General features: G+C 39.5%; 1 protein-coding gene across 3 annotated transcripts in view; it reads right to left on the bottom strand.

The window, feature by feature from the left end:
• The window catches only part of MEMO1 (mediator of cell motility 1), a 55,407-nt gene that overhangs the window by 12,420 nt on the left and 25,323 nt on the right, over positions 1–17,664 (bottom strand). For all 3 annotated transcript variants that reach the window (XM_024212108.3, XM_024212110.3, XM_024212111.2), the window contains exons 2-7: positions 11,569–11,650; positions 7,921–7,989; positions 3,818–3,930; positions 3,028–3,139; positions 1,580–1,722; positions 202–278 (exon numbers count right to left, since the gene is read on the bottom strand). In XM_024212108.3, the coding sequence (XP_024067876.1) occupies positions 202–278; positions 1,580–1,722; positions 3,028–3,139; positions 3,818–3,930; positions 7,921–7,989; positions 11,569–11,650 (596 nt within the window). The remainder of the gene's footprint in view (positions 1–201; positions 279–1,579; positions 1,723–3,027; positions 3,140–3,817; positions 3,931–7,920; positions 7,990–11,568; positions 11,651–17,664) is intronic.

Genomic DNA, 17,664 nt, shown 5'->3' with positions numbered 1-17,664 from the left:
AAAGTGTATGATACCAACTGCCAATACACTGACTACAGTACAGTAGTTAAAAACCCTCTGTGTGACAAGTGAGAGAGAAAAAGCATACAATCAACAACGTATCAAATCTTGAATATTTTCTTAGAGAGTCTAGAAGCATTCAAAGTCATGTGAAGGAGAAACTTATTAGACAATTAATTGCCCCAAATCTGAAAATCTTACCATTTTATCTAGGTGCTCAATGGATCTATAAATCTCTCCTTGGGATTCATCATAGTAACTGTAACGGAACCTTTGACCTTGAAACAAAAATCATGTACAAAATAAAAAGGGACAGATTAGTAGCTAGAACACTCCCCAAAATGATTTCAATTATAATGAAAAGCAAAGTACACCTGAACCCACACCTCTGGTAGCCAATCTAACGTAAAATCAATTGTAAATCAAAAATTGGAAGTGATGCCTTTAAGATATTCATAAAAGAATGGTATTTTCCATTATATCTTTCTGTTCCATTCCAAACACCACCACAGAACCTCACCAGAAACACAGAAATTAAAACTATACCACTTAAAGTGCAGTTATACTTTGAAAAATGACCATGTAAAAATGGCATTGTGTGGTCCAATGTTAATTGCCTACCAATGACTTCATATCAAATTTGCTCAGTTTACAAGTAAATGGACGTTTTTTCTCACTGACAGCCCTGCAAAATCAATCTGGAATCTGAAAGTTATGATGTTCTCTCCTGCCTGCACACCAGAACCAGTAATAAAGGGTGTACCTTTTTGAAACAGTCCCTTTATCAGCCATAATCATACATTAAAAAGCTACATAAACGAAGTGTTATTGGTTAACACAACAAAATGGAACTCAGAACTCCTGGATTCTGGCTCTGCCACCAACACCTGATGTATAATCCTAGGCAATTCACATGAGCACTGTGCCTCAGTTTACGCATCTGTAAATAGGTATACCGTGTTTCCCCGAAAATAAGACAGTGTCTTATATTAATTTTTGCTCCCAAAGATGCGCTAGGTCTTATTTTCAGGGGAGGTCTTATTTTTCCTGGAGCTTCGGGGCCTTATATTCCGGGGTGGCCTTATTATCGGGGAGGTCTTATTTTCGGGGGATGTCTTATATTACAGCGAGAGGCAAAACTGGAAGTAGGTCTTATTTTCGGGGGATGTCTTATTTTCGGGGAAACAGGGTAGTTACTTCCATCATAGGGATGTTGGCATGTTTCATAAATCAGTTAACTAATTTTGTAAATTCCTTTTAAATCCACAGAAGAACAACATAAGAGCAAAGAACTACAATCACTGTTACCAGGCTGTAATAATGCAGAGAAGTATGTAACACATACCTTCACTACCGCCCTCTCCCATCCCACTGATAACTCAAAGGCTGCCAAATTTAATTTAACCTAATTTTAAAAATTCCCTTTTGGCCTTACAGAGGCAGAAAAACATTTACGTTCAAAGGATAAATTTACCATAAAGTTCTAAGCATCAAAGAATGTTTAATGAAAGGGCCTGCTCAAATATAGCTACAATGTAGCTACCACTTTGCTATAATACAAAGAAAACCTGTAACTTACCCCAATGGCAGAAGTCAGAAGAAACCACAAAGAGATTACTAGGATCTGCTAGGTATTTACTGAAGAGTTTTCCAAATTCCTGTTCTTTTGACTCACTCAGTGCTCCAACCAATACTGGAACAATGGTAAACTCATCCTTATGGCTTATAAGCAAAAGAAAAAAGATTTCATATTTAAAATATTAATTTTAAGAATAGAGTTCTTCGTCAAGGTATGATAACTGAAATTATAAATTTGCCCCTTAAAAGGACACTATTGACCTGAAATGTAGTTAATTAAAAAACACAATTAAAAATAGCTTTAGATACTACACCTTCCCCAAGACCCCTGCCAATGTTTGCTATTTTGCAACATTTTCTTATTTTCAAAAATCTTTTTTCTCTCCTTAGTTGCAGTGTGAGAAAGCCACAAAACCAACAGAAGAAACCAACTCTATAGAGGAAACAGCAAACAAGTGACTACGGACAAAATCAAAGAGGCAAAGTCCCCTATGTAGAGGAGCAACACAACGAATACACACCACTGAAACTGTACTTAAGCCGCAAGATAGGACGTTAGTGATGCTGACCTTCTACACCAGTGGCTCTCAATCTATTTATTCTCAACCTATTTGTTACCTGGGCCGCAGGTTGAGAACCACAGTGCCCACCCCACCAACCCCTATGCCCAGCGCCCCCCGCCCAGAGACCCCTCCCCAGAGTGGGGCCAGGAGTGGAGCCCAGCGTGGGGGGCCAGGGACAGCCCCTGAACCCTGTGGGTTTTTCCTTACTCTCTTTTAGTTATAGTAATCATAGGGATCACCTGTAACAAAAGTAGCTATCAACTGGACACTGATTTTTAAGTTGCCAAAAGTATATACAAATTTTGGAACCTCAATAGAAAACATATAACACTATTCGAACTTTTTTTTAAACGGGGCAAATGGTTCAGTGAACCAGTCACAGAATCCTAACATTTAGAGATATGGAAGACTTATTAAGTCATCTCTTACATATTTCAAGGCAGGACTGTTCCCTGTTGTACATTTACAGTATTAGTATTTTGTCAAGTCTTTTACATGTATATCTCCAGATGGGATATTTAATTTTACCTAGCTTTGCAAATAAAAATTCACTTCTGGCCTTACAATAAGTAGAAAAACAATTTACGGACTCGTAGATTTCACTGTTAGGAAGTTTCCCCCAAAATTAACTGTATTCACGAGTCAATATACAATACTAACTACTTTCTTTCTACAGGATGGTCAGATTTGATTGCTCAACTGCTTGCCCTGCTCCCAGTTTCCTTCCTACCAAGAAATCTCAAGTATCGAATTTGTATTCTTAAATTTTTCTGTTAAAAAATTATTATTCTCCCACCAAAAGAGGATCACTTCTTCCTACTGGAACACACATGCAGTTCAAATATACAATTTTAGGTGTTGCAAAATAAGCATTTAGCCATAGTACCTTTCCATGGCTTTAGCAGTATAAGGCAAATGCATTTCAATACTGTGTTCATCTTCATCGGTCTGTAGAGACATACGCTCAAACATTCCAGTCTTCCACAATTCTCCATAAACTGAAAAGATTTAAAAATATATTAAAATGCTTCATTAAAATAAATTTTTACCAAAAATTACATTACAGCTTATCTTGTTAGAAGTGGCACACTAAAATAATACACCCTGCCTCTGGGGGCTATGATCACAGAACATTCTCCGTTGTAGCTTTCTAATTGAAGTGCAACTTGCATTTAAAACCAAATTACAACATTTTTAATTAAGTTTGTATCTTACAGTTAAGAATGCATTATGTAAAGCAGCGACATCTTTAGCATCTTCGAGATGCTTTCTACAGTCATTATGGTATAAAAGATTTAAATTGTACACAAAATATATTAAAACATGTACTCATCCACCTAATCTTTGTGTTTTTAGATTTCCACTGACCATATGATTCTATATTGGTGAGGAAAAAGTTGATCAAATGAGCTGCTGCTGGATGTGTATGTTTATTAATATAGCACCTTAGCCATCGGCCATTGCACAAAACACAAACTGCTGAATATGACAAAAACAGTTCTCTACCTGTTTATGAGGTTACAAGTATTATCTTGCACTGGTAATTTATGGACTTTTTCTTCTAAATACACGCCCCGCCCCACCCACCCAAAACCTAGGGCTCCTAGGTGTTGCAGTAATACAAATAATTTAAAAAATACAGATATCTGAAAGACGCAAGCTTACTATATACATACTCTTTTGATCAATTCGAAGATCATACAGAGGTGTTCTATATATCTCCACACTGGAAAGTGCACATCGGGAAAGGGGCACATGATGGGAAGGCCCAAGGATGAAAATTTTCCGGCTAGGATAATTAATACAAAAACCAAAATCAGAACAACTGTACTCCCACAAAACACTGTGTTAGAAAAAAAAAAAAGTTGAAAAAGAAAATGATAAACTTTTTCTAATTTTTGGGGGGTTAAACTGGTGGCAAATGGTAGTGCTCTACTTTGCCAAGAGCAAGAGCATGGTTCAATTCTTGGTCACTTAGGGTCTGATGCTGCAAAGTGCTGAGTGTTTGAGTGGTGATCTTGAAGCTGGTTCAGTAAAAATGGGTTAAGGCCACCTTAAACCACCTAAAACAGGGTCTGCACTACAGCACGAGCCAGTTTTAAAGCCTCCTTTAGATGATGAAAACTAGTTTAACTGAGCTGGTTAGAAAATATCCCTACCGTAGTGCAGGCCTTTACTGATAGATGATATTTGATTCTCCAGAGTTAGTGATGAGTCCAACATGAGTCCCATGTTGTACACCATCTTAAGTAGCTGAGGGCACATGCCACCCACTGAGGCTTGGGTGGTATGTTTATTATCAATTACTCAAAGCTTCTTCTGATTCACATCACTACAGTCTTTCCTGAGTTCAATTTAAACGAGCTGCTTTTTTTCTCCAATGCTCTAGTCTCCTTCAAGCACTCTGTTATCTGTGAGTCAGCTACATGAAAAAACTACATAGACCTGCATGTCATTAGCATACTACTGGCACTGCAGGCTTTGTCTTGTTGTGGGCAACAGGTAGTCATTTCACCAGGTCTCTGGTCCTGATTAAAGGTCAGTCTTTCCTGCCAGAGAAATTTTCAGAACCAGTCTTGCCTTTGCATGGGAAATCTATGATAGTGCTTCAGCAGGTAGATACCACCAGTTTTGTTGTGCTTTGCTTTTTGTGCAAGCAGTGGTGGAGCAAAGCAAAGGAAAAAATGCTGACGTGCTGCATCAATCCACTTTGAAATCTATCCAGAAAATACAGTTCCTCAGCTGAGGCAGAATGAGGTGCTCCTGCAAGTTTAGAACAAGCAATGTGGTAAACAATAAGTGACGTAGAAAAAAATCCAGCAATTCAATGCCATTAAATCTGGGAAGTGGAACTTGTTCTAGAAATGTCAATGAAGAAAACATACCCGTATAGTGTTATCAATTGTTTTCCTTTAAAAAAATTGTTCTCATTTTGTTCAAAATATTTCAGAAAGAATCAGAATAACTTTACTACTTTTGGCCATGGTTTGCTTTTTTTCTGATAAACCACTGATGAAACAAAAAAGAAACTGGTTTATTATTTCTAACACTATCTATCTTAAAGTATCACTATTTAGCTTCAAAATGCATATTTCAATCAAACACTGAAGATACTTTAAATGAGAATTGATTGTTAATACATGGAAGGAAGTTGTGAAATATGCTGCAACTAGCAAAATACATGCAGATTTTCATTTTTTAAACTACAGTAACTGGCCCTGTGGTTCAGCAGGCAACTGCAGACCAGTTTTGTGCCTGTGCATTTTCGGAACAAGTACATTTGGAACAATTAGTAACTCCCACTGACTTCAGTGATCATATACCATTTTTTCCACAGGACCTCATTCTGTGCACAAGCTGGACCTGCTTTGGGGATGAGTCAAGGCTGTATAGTGAAGGAAGCTGTTGTTTGTAGGACTCCTGCCTCATTTGTTGCAGGAGTTGGAAGGTTTGTACCTATTGTAGATCTGGGGAAAATGGCAGGCCTAGGTCCTTAGCCAGGGGGGAGGGACCAGTGGACCTGGGCCACAACTGAATACGGGGGACAACAAATGAAAAAACAGAGAGGTAAGTGAAGGTCATAGGGTAAAAATTAGGGAACCAGAAGGGGACACTGAGCAGAAAACGCCCGACAGCACCCATCACTCTTCAAAGGCATCTCAGGAGTGAGTGGATGCCACCCAGAGGAACTCTGCCTGGAGGTGTGACTGGACGAGGAAATAAAAGTAGGCCCCACAGTTGCAGAGCACCCCCTCACCCAGCCAGCTTCTTCTTCCTCATATGATGGATGGTCATCTTGGCCAGCGCCAGGAGGAAGTTGAAAAGTAGATCTCACGACTTAGTGGGATCACAGATGGGGTTTGCCAAAATCAGGAGGTGCGGGGAGAAGTACACCCAGAATCTCAATAAGAGATTCTGGAGGAGCTAGAAGAGGGGCTGCAACCTGACGCAATAGATGTGTACCAGGCTCTCCCTCTTGCCACAAAAGGGGCAGGGGAGTTTGTGACCCACACCAGGTACACGCCCGTGTTTGTGGCTCTGTGAAAGAGCTGCCAGCTTTGGAAGGTGGGTAGTGAATGAGGCCAAGGACTGCAGGAAGAGAAAAGACTGCCTCATTGTTAAGGCAGCCAAATGCTGCCCTGGAGAACTGGATTCTATTTCTGCCTCTGCCACAGAGGTTCAATGTCACTTAACAAAACTTTTCAGAGGTGGTCACTAATTGTGTTGTACAGGCAACCTTAATTCTAGCATCTTCTACTTTCTGAGTTCTTGACTTTGCACCAATGATCTTTTAATGTAGTTTTTTTGTGTAATTATACTTACAGACCCCTGGAGAATTTAAGACTGGATGTCTTACTAAAGGATATTTTCTACCTCAACCAGAAGTTATGGACTTGATGCAGGAATTACTGGGTGAAATTTTATGTCCTGTGTTATGCAGGAGATCAGACTAGAACAGGGGTTCTCAAACTTCATTGCACCGCGACCCACTTCTGACAACAAACATTACTACATGACCCCAGGAGTGGGGGGCCAAAGCCCCACTGCTGCAGACCGGTGGGTCAAAGCCAAAGCCCAAGGGCTTCATCCCCAAGCTGGCAGGGGGCCTGTAACCTGAGCCCTGCCACTCAGGGCTGAAGCCCTTGGGCTTTGACTTCGGCCCCAGGCGGTGGGGCTCAGCCCCCAGCAAGTCTAAAGCCAGCCCTGGTGACCCCATTAAAATGGGGTCCTGACCCACAGTTTGAGCACCACTGGACTGGAAAATTGTAATGATCCTAAAAATCTATGACTATACAGGGCTTGGTCTAACTTCCACTGAGGCCGGTGAGGGTGCGTCCACTGACTATGAAAGGGAGCTGGATCAAGTTCACATAAAGAGCTACCACTGAATTACTCCAGTTTTGTGTCAAGTCCAGTTTCAATGGAGTTACACTGTAATAAAACCATGAGAAACAGTCATAGTACTTTAAAAATATTTTGCCAAATTCTGCCACCTTTACTCACACAGAATAGCACCTGACTTTACAAACACTTCCAGTGAAATCAGTAGGACTACATGTGAAATATGAACTTGAGCGTAAGGTACTAATCAAGGCATGCCATTGAATTTGGCCCATTTGGAGCAAACAGAATCTTGCTACACATAGACACTAATCCCACAATGAGCTTTATAGGGGTAGACCCATGAACCAACAGAGTTTATTGCAGGATTAAGATCTTACTTTCATGTGCTTTAAAAAAGTAACTGTAACCAAAGAAACAGCTCAGACTCTCTTTGAAACTGAGAGGTATCATAAACAACAAACAATAAATATCAAACTAATGTTATTACTACAAAATACAGACAGAAGAGTACATTCAATTTAAGAGGCAAGACCTAGTAAATGTCAAGTTTAAATAAGTTTCCTCTCCCCAAATGTTCAGAAAAAAATATAATACAAATTTTCATCTCCAACAGGGTTACACTAAATATTTGATACTTTTATTTTTAAATTACGCATTGTGCTTACCGGAGGGCAAAATAAAGGTTAGGCAGTATGCTAAGGTCTAAAACATAAAGTAATGAAAATATGTTTTTGACACCTTTCCAGTTGGCGGAGTTTAGCCAGGAAACATGACCATTTTTAATAAAATGTACTATCAATCACAACTGAAAATTCAACATTTCAGAACATAATCAGAAGAGCTGCAGTCAGCTTAACCTATGCTGTTAAAGAACATTTTCCACTGTAAATTTTATATATATATATAAAAACTGAGATATTTTAGTGCTACTTACGTAATAGTAGGATCCACTTGTTTGTAAGCATGGGCTGCACATGACCCACAGTAGGTATATCCAGCATGACTACAAAACACAGATTTTAAAATTAACTTTTAGGTTTAAGACTAAGAACAAGTAGCCTATTAATATTAGCAATCTAAAAAGAAAAACTTGTTAAGAGAATGATCAAAACATCAACTTGTGAAATAAGAGCTGGCAAGTATTAACCAGGGCTGACACTTTTAAAAGGCAATATTAGGTATATGTGGGATGTGCTGGTTACAATATGTTCTAAACATTTATTTTTTGAAGAAGTTCCACTGTTTTCCTTATGAAAGGCTATTTAAAGTAGTAACAAAACTGACAGCTTATTTGAAAATGGCAAAAGAAATTGAAATCTTTGTAAGACAAAAAACCTAAATAAAAACACAAAACTGAAGGTTAACTGGCACATGACATCCCAGATATACTGTACATATTGTATTTACTACTATTTATAGGCATTGTACCTCTCATTGCTAAAGGCAGCCCTTGGCACTAACTAAGCTGTATTACTTATCTAAGATACTATAACAAATCCATGGTCACCTAGGTCTTCATGTTTGTCAATATGCTGCACACCATACAACTGTACATCATTAGCACTTTGTAGCAGCACAGAGGAATGAATAAGAAGAAGGTGAAAGCAATACCTATATTCTAGCACTAAAGGACTACTTACTATATGTGATGGGAAGCAAGTGGGAAAGGAAGCGAGGGGATGTACCTTGGCAATGAAAGGAATACATCTGCCAGAGAACAAATGGGTGTGGGGTAAATGCATGGAATCTAGCACAGTAATGGTTACAACTATTGGGAAATTAAATGAGAGGAATGGGGTTGAACCCAGTCATTTCCTATCACACTCTATGGCCATCACTGGCTGAGGAGATGCTCCTTCCCTTTCCTGGTTTTCCAGACCCATCATATGCCAAAAGGTTTCCAGTCATTTAGACTACTTGTTTTGAATCCTATGTCTAGATCTGGTGTCCACACTTTGAAAAGAATGTTGAAAAATTGGATAGGGTTCAGAAAAGAGCTACAGGAATGATTTGTGGTCTGTAAAACACCTTTCAACAAGAAACGTAAGGAGATCAATCTTACAACAGAAGTGGTCTATAAGCATCTATGCAGAGAGAAGATATCTGACAGTATAAGGTTCTTTAATTTAGCAAAGGCATAACAAAATCCAATGGCTAGAAGTTGAAGACAGAAAACTTCAAACTGGAAATAAGAAATTACCAGTGAAAGCAATTACACATTGAAACAAGCTTACACAGTGAGTTGGAAATCCTTTAAGTCAAGAGGGTTTATCTTTGTAAAAGATATGCTGCAATTCAAATTATTGGGCTCAATGCAGGATCACTGGGTGAAATTTGATGGCTGTTATACAGGTCAGAGTAGATCACAATGATCCCTTGTGACCTTAAAAATCTGACTACCTAGTCTGTAATTTCTCTCTACACTACTTATTTCATTCAATGATCTCCATCCATTTTTATCAAGGAAGGTAAGCAGCGCAGTCCCATTTTACAGGGAAGAAAGCAGAGACACTGATAAATGAATGATTTTCCCAAGGTCACAAAAAGAATCAGTAGCAAGGCTGGAAACAGAACTCAGTCTAGTATCTGTCCACTTGACCACACTGTCTTCCATAATGTTTGCAGGATTTGGGTCCAGTTTCTTACTGTAACCTCTGTAATATTGTTATAAATATACATCAAGCATTACATTTAAATAAAAGTCACTATAACCAAATTATCCTACCTTAACATATCTTTCCCCTCTAATAGTAAACTGGATTGGCCTCATTCTTTTATTCTGTCATCTTATGTCTCCTATGCCAATTCTACCTGAATGTGTTTTAGAAATGGCTAGCTGTTATTTTTCCAATCTATCCTGCAGATAGAAAACTATATAGGGCTGCATGGCCAGTCTAAGATTTTATTGCTATGTTAATAGTTTTAAAAACATGGCTAGGCTTTTTGCAAAATAGCTGTGCTCTTTTTATTTTCCTATTTGCTATGTTACTTTGGTAATTCAGACACTTGCACAAGTGTTTATAAATTTTGCAGTACTGTTATTCCTGCAAACAATACAATTTTATGGCTCTCAGTGTCTTTGATGTGCTAGTATATGATATAGTCCCAAAAGGAATAAGAATATACTCCTGACCAAACTACAACTGTTATTTCCAGTATCTGTTCACCCTCCCTATGGTTTGCACTAGAAGTGATATTCTTTGATCTTTGCATGGGGCTAAGGTTCAATCAGAATGTGTTCACTGCTTTCATAGAGACTGAAGGAACACAAGGAAAACTGGCTTAAAAGATTTCTATGGCCTGACATTACTTCACCACTGCAGTGAAAGTTAAGAACTTTTATAGTATTTAATAAGGGCATGATCTTTCAGGGTACACCTCTACCCCGATATAATGCGACCCGATATAACACGAATTTGGATATAACGCGGTAAAGCAATGCTCCGGGGGGGCGGGGCTGTGCACTCCGGCGGATCAAAGCAAGTTCAATATAACGCGGTTTCACCTATAACGCGGTAAGATTTTCTGGCTCCCGAGGACAGCGTTATATCGGGGTAGAGGTGTATTTAGTTCATGGTCCTGTTTGACCATTGAAAAGACAACTATCTCATGCATTACCTAGAAGTCTAGAATTAGTCAGTGTCACTGCTCTTTTGGACGAGGAGGAATATTAATAAGCCACTTTTTCCTGCTATTTCAAATGTCTGAAGAGAATTAGCATTTGGGCTTAACTGTATCTAGCTTGTTCACAGCCCAAAGAGTAACTTTTTTGAAAGCATGGTACAAATTCTATTTAATCATTCTGAAGGCATTTTTCAGATGCAGACATACCAAGCAGAGTCATACAAAGATTTTTCTAGAACCCCAATCAAATATTATTTTAAAAACATTTAAAACTGAAATTCTTATAAAGAAAAAAAATGGAAGCAAAAAAGGATAAACCTGAACTGATCCACAAGTCAAAATGCACATTAGTATAAGATGTTTACAGAATCTAGGTAGCCATTATTATTATTAATGTACCAATTCTGTGCTTGGTGCTACACAGACAAAGAAAGAATCGAAGTCCCTTCTTCTGATGACTTTGCAATCTTTTTACTATCACTCTACTAAATCACCTCTGAACTGGCTTGTAGGAACAAACCTTTTTCTGGGAAAAGGAATGCATTTATTATTTCATCTGTCCACAGAAACTAATAATCAATCACATATTGTACTGTGTACAGGTTTTATGCCTCAGTTTTCATGATATTCAGAGTATTTTCAGTGGTTTTCAAACTTTTTGTATTGGTGACCCGTTTCACACAGCAAGCCTCTGAGTGAGACCCCTTTATAAATTAAAAACAGGGTAGGGGGGGTTAATTTAATGGGGGCTCAGGGCTGTCAGCTCCATGGAGCTGACAGCTCGCGACTCCCATGTAACCATCTTGCAACCCACTGAGGGATCACGATGCCCAGTTTGAGAACCCCAATTTAATTGGAGCCCAGTCAGCATACTACTTAGGCAAAAAACAATACTTTAAGAAAGATCTGAAGAAAGGACTTAATATTGCAAATGTTAAAATACAGATATGAAACTTACGGTGCAATAATGGCTCTAGCAGGTCTTTTTGTAGATTGTACTTGAGAAAGCCAACCTTCTAGTTGTGCATTCAGCTGGGGTCCTACAAAAATACAAGGAAATATTGGAAAAAATCAAACAATCTAGCACAGTTTAAAATATAACCAAGTACAATCAGTAATCTTAAAATATTACCATGAGATTTAAAACCATTATAAATAAAATCAAAGGTTTGTGTTTCAAGAGTATAAAAAATACACAAGCAAACAAAAGTTATAAAAGCAGCATGGCCCATATTGCTTAAGGTCACGTCAGGAACGTTTTAGCCTCCAAAACTATAATTACTTCATCATTTGTGCAACCAGTTTGTTCCTGTTCGGTGAACAGAAGACATACACATAATGTGTGCAGGGCCACAACTATCACTGACAATCTCACAAGGGGGGGATGATATACATTCAATTAGTTTACTTTGTTAATTATCTACTGTTTTAGATTTCAAAATGAATAATTAGAACTATGTGGGCTAGAGAAAACAGTATGAACAAAATGCATGTGACCAAAGGCCTTAGCTATCAAGTATTACTGATTAAATATAATTTCAAGAAGGTGGCCAATGGCTATGATACAGTTGTTTGTTAACGTTCCCTAATTGACTATATAGCAAACTGTGAGCTAGAAACCTGTAAAGCAGATACCAGGCTGTCTAAAGTGAGAAAATTCCAGACATATATTAAGAAAAAGTACAGTATTTGCAGTAAGTTTAGAGTTCAGTAAACAGGCCTATAGAATCAGTATTCATACCATTTAATTTAATAGTTTTCATTTTAGGGCCCAATGCCACAAGCTACTGAGCACCCTGACAGGTGCTGAGCATTCGCAACTTTACTAACCCTTGTAGGTTATAAGAAATCCTTTCAATCAGAGATGTTATTGGCAACATTAAGAAAATACGTTTTAATATATTTACATCAGAGTACTCTCTCTTGGTGTAAAACTACTCTTGGGAAACTGATATTTACCATATTATAACACAATATTCTTTATTAGAGGAACACAATTAACTTTTTAAAAGTTTCACTTCCATCTGAAAAATGTTTACTTACTATTGTTACAAGTAACACATAATACACTATTATAACAAAAAGAGTAAAGAAAAAAAAATTTTCTTTTTTCAGTTTACCACATGCATTTGTCTAAGTCACTTTCACTTGCAATGTATTGTACAGAAAATCAGTTCCCCTTGTTTGTGTCACAAATATTGGCAGGGAAACTCAGGGATAGATGTAGCATCTGAAACAATTTTACAATCATTTTTCAATCTGACTAGATTTCAAGCTGACAATTTCTTCAAGGATTTGTTTAGACCTCTAAACAACTTAAATGGAGGCATGCAGCCAGCATGACAGCCAGGGCTTGTCTTCACTACAGGCTAAATTGGCGCTGCTGTGATTGATGCAGTGGGTATCAATTTAGCCGGTCTGGTGAAGACACGATAAGTCGATGGGAGAGCGCTCTCCTGTTGACTTCAGTACTCCATCTCCCAGAGAGGTGGAAGCTATGTCGACGGGAGAACGTCTCCCGACAACATAGCGTGGTGCAGACACCACTGTAAGTCAATCTAAGCTACGTCGACTTAAGTTACGTATCTTACATAACTTAACTAGCGTAACTTAAATCGACTTACCTTGTTAGTGTAGACCAGGCCCCAGATCTTGAAAAATCCTCTCAGCCACTCACCAGTGGCAACAGAGTTTTCCCTAGTGAGGGGAGAACCTCAGCCAGCAATTTCTGCAAAATTCAAGCTACCACTTTATAATTAATCATTTTCTACATTTACGGTTGATAAGAAAATCTTCCAAATATGAGATTGATGTAAACCAATGAACTGTTGGCTTTCTCAGTCTGCAGATAGCCCAAATGCCTCTGCTGTGGTTTACAGCTTTACCAATGAGCAGAAGAATGACATTAGCAAGACTAGCTTTTTTCACTGATGTAATACAGTACTTACTGGGCAGCAGTGAAATTGTCAACAATCGCTCCAATCTCACAAGGTTGTTTCTGCTGCTTGGGACCATTATGAGCATCAGCAGAGACAGAATTATCTAAAAATGGAGGCTGATGAAGGAATAGAGTAGAATAGACAGACCTCTCGTCCTATCCTCTTCTCAGCAGCCAGGAGGATAGACTAAAGTAGCAGAGAGCCACTACCATTCTATGCAATGAGGAGGCTATGGAGGAGTGGGAGAGGTAGAAAGCTCTCTCTCATTTCCAGCAGTTAAATAGAATTAGGGCTTCAAATTTATCAAACCCCTGCAAGCCTAAAGCTGATACAAAATATGAAGCTGCCCATACCCCCCCAAAATAAAGTAAAAATAAAATAAGGGGTTCATTGATAGCACACTGGCAGAAATCCAAGCACCCTCTCCCTTCCAAACAGGTAGGAGCTGAATTGGGGGTTGGCTTCTCAGCAGGGCATAGTCTCTCATGGGGCCTTGATGGGGCCCCTTCTTTTGCATCAACTTCTGGTTCCCAGCAAATTTTTCAAGCCCTGCTACTAGTGATGGGCAAACCTCAGAAGGTTTGATACTGATACGCACCCAAAAGCTCAAATGCTTATTCAAGTCTTATCCAGACCTCTTGATGCTGCAAACCTGGGCTGGTAATCTCTCAAGGACAGTCACTCTTATATGATTTTAGCACTTTCATCTCTGGTCCAGACCAGAATTGGGCAGTGCAGAAGTACACAGAAATGAAAAAATAACTAAGAAGAAAAACTAATCAAAATTTATCAAACTCAAAAAAGGTTTGAGTCTATAGTTTCAGTTTTGGAATGGGTCTCGTAATTCAGTTTACCTAGCCTTACATATTAAGGAAGAATAATAACAAAATAACCTTATAACTAGGGATCACTTGAAAGTTCTAAAATCTTGCAAATGATAGACAGATGTCTAACATACTTACATAGCTACACAGGCTATAAAATGAGAAAGATTAAATAGGCTGCAGAGCACTATATAAAGACAGGATTGCATGCTGCAAGTAAAATATGGGTGTTGAGTCTTAACGTCTGTAACTGAGTACAGAAATTAATATCAATTTATTGTCCAATTATTGGCTATATCTTAACATCTTAAATATATTAAAACATTTACATTTACAAAGTAGCAAGTGGAGGATGGAGTTGCACAACTAATATACTATACACTGTATAGAAAGTTTGAGATAAGTACTCAATTATAATCATAACTGCTCAAGCATGTATTAACAGATAAAGGACAAAGTCAGCTTTGGTGGTCCCACATGCATATGTACCATTTTTTCTAATTATACCACACATATCAGGAATGGCTCCTAAAATTGGCTGCCAATTTCGACTAGCAGATTTTAGTCAACAGACTTAAAGGGCTAGATCCTTAATAGGTATAAATCTGGCTAGCTCCATTGAAGTCAATAGAATTATATCATTTTACACCAGTTGAATAATCAACCCAAGGAGTAATGAACTTGTTTCAAAGATTTTCTAGAAGAATTTCCCCAAAAGTCTGGTTGCATTTTCAGAAAACAAAATTAGCTGCTTGGTAAACCTCTGGGTTGGCATATTGTAGTTAAGGCAACACTAGAATAAGGTATCTCATGTTTTGCTTAAGCAATTATTACATTCATGGGCTCTTAACATTAATAAAATATTGGAAACAGCTATTACTAAACACAACCAAAAGTCTCATGTCTACCAGGAGGATTACAAGTAATTACCGTATATACTCGATCATAAGCCAGTTCATTTATAAGCCGACCCCCCCAAGATGGATAAGTAAAAATGGAAAAATTTTTATAACCTGTTCATAAGCTGACCCTATTAATTCAGAGGTCAGGAAACTTTGGCTCCCAGGCGATCAGGATAAGCCGCTGGTGGGCCAAGATGGTTTGTTTACCTCGAGCGTCCGCGGGCACGGAGGTAAACCTAAGTAAACAAAGTGTCCCGGCACGCCAGCTGCTTACCCTGACGTGCTGGGACAGCAACTGGTGGGGAAATTTTTTTTGGGGGGGAGAAGCTGGGAGTCAGGGGAGTAACTCCTGTGACCACCCCTCACATGACCCCACCCCTAGCCTGGGACCCCCACACTCTCCCCATCCCATCCCTTCCCACCTTATCTGGGGAGGGCCAAGGGAGGATGTCTCTGACCTGGCTGGAGCTGCTCCGGAAGGCTGGGCCGCGCGGCTGCAGTCTGCTCCGGCGGGCCAGACCGGGCAGCGCGGCTGCAGCATGTTCCAGCGGGCTGGGCCAGGCAGCACAGCTGCAGCGTGCTCCGGAGGGCCGGGCGACGCGGCCACAGCCTGCTCCCGGAGCTGCAGCTGCTTCGGAGGCTGGGGGGGAGAGCAGCGTGGCCAGAAGTGGAGAGACTCTGGCCCCGCCTCTTCCCTTCTTTCTCTGCTGGCTGTGCTGCCTCTCCTTGCTCCCTCTGTTGGGGGGAGGGGCTGTGTCCCACCTCTCCCTCTCTATACCCGTTCATAAGCCAACCCCCTTCTCTGGTGCTTCCCTTTTTTACTAAAAAAATTCAGCTTATGAACGAGTATATACGGTAATCAACCATAATGGTGAAGCAGCAGTGTTAAGGCAGACACACTTGACTATCCAAAAGGTTACACATGCACTTTTATATTTTCCCCCTTTCACCCACTCTTTGAAAACTATCTTTTCAGAATGTAAATCCTGACTTCTTATACGATTGTAAGGTACCTAATGCATTTTGGGTGCTACTGTAAAAAAAAATGAAAATAAAATTATATTGTGTCCACAGAGGAGCTGTAGAAAATGAGAGAAAGGAGGTCCACTGAACCAACTGAAGTCAGTCCAATAAAAGATACTACCTCACCATCTTGATTCTCTAATATAAGCGGACCGACACAGCTACATCACCACTGCATAAAACACCCTTTTCAATAAAGAAAGCCAAATGGCACTGTGATATGTTACAATCCCTCTGACTAATTTTAATTATACATGACATATTTATAGGAACAGGCTATTAATATTGATCCAATCAATTAATTATATTCTCAGGTCACAAAGTGACCCTTAATGTGACTTTATAGTTAAACATTTTAAAAAGGTATTAAAGGTAATTGCTTAGCTAAAGTCAAAGAATTCATCTGAAGTGGGCATGCAAACAAATATAATTTTTGGAACCAAAGAGACATTATTTAGTATAAGATGATCTAAGAAGACAACACACAGTGTGTGGGTATTTGGATAAATAATTTCCAAAGGAGATGAATGAATCCTGTGATTAGTTTAAGAAATGAGTCACAGTGGAATTGTATCTCATCAATGACAAAATATGAAATATAAGGAACCAGTCCAAAATCAAGTGATTTTAACCCGCTTGCCTTTTGCCCACCACTTTCTAATGTCTGAACTCTCTGTCTATTTTGGATTCAGTATTTCTTCCCCACCACTGATGTAAAGCACGCTATCTAGTATGGGATAAACTGTCTTCCATTTTTCCCCCCTTTCTTTCTACCCTGAGTCTCTCTCTCTCTCCTTGTCACTCTCCTTTCTCCCTCCTTCATTCCACTTGTCACTAGCACTCCAAACAATCCCTGCCACACTCCTCCAAGCACAACCACCATTAAAGATTTAGTGCTAGTAAAAATTAATTTTAAAAACTATTTTACACAGCATGGTTTTGCTCCCAATGTGGAAGGAATATAATTTAGCTAAAAGTGATTTTGAAAACCATTCAAGACTAAGCAGTGACATAGTCTTGAGGACAAGCTTAGGGTTACCATACATCCTGTTTTTCCCGGACATGTCCGGCTTTTCGGCAATCAAACCCCCGTCCGGGGGGAATTGCCAAAAAGCCGAACATGTCCGGGAAAAATACCGGCCGGGCACTTCCTCTCCCACGGCTGCTCTGCTCCTCCCCTGACTCAGACTTCGGCTCTGTTTAAGAGCCAAGCTGCCCGAGCCAGTGCTACCGGCTTCGGGCAGCCCCCGTGCCTCCGGACCCCGAGCCACCGGCCGGGCATTTCCCTTCCCGGGCTCCAGCTGCTCTGCTCCGGCGGCGCAGGGTCCGGAGGTACTGAAGCTGCCCGAAGCCGGTAGTGCTGGCT

The sequence above is a fragment of the Terrapene carolina genome, unplaced genomic scaffold (genome assembly GCF_002925995.2).
Source record: "Terrapene carolina triunguis isolate 2854851 unplaced genomic scaffold, T_m_triunguis-2.0 Scaffold85, whole genome shotgun sequence".
Classification (NCBI taxonomy): domain Eukaryota; kingdom Metazoa; phylum Chordata; order Testudines; family Emydidae; genus Terrapene; species Terrapene triunguis.
This window is presented reverse-complemented; position numbering and strand designations above follow the sequence as displayed.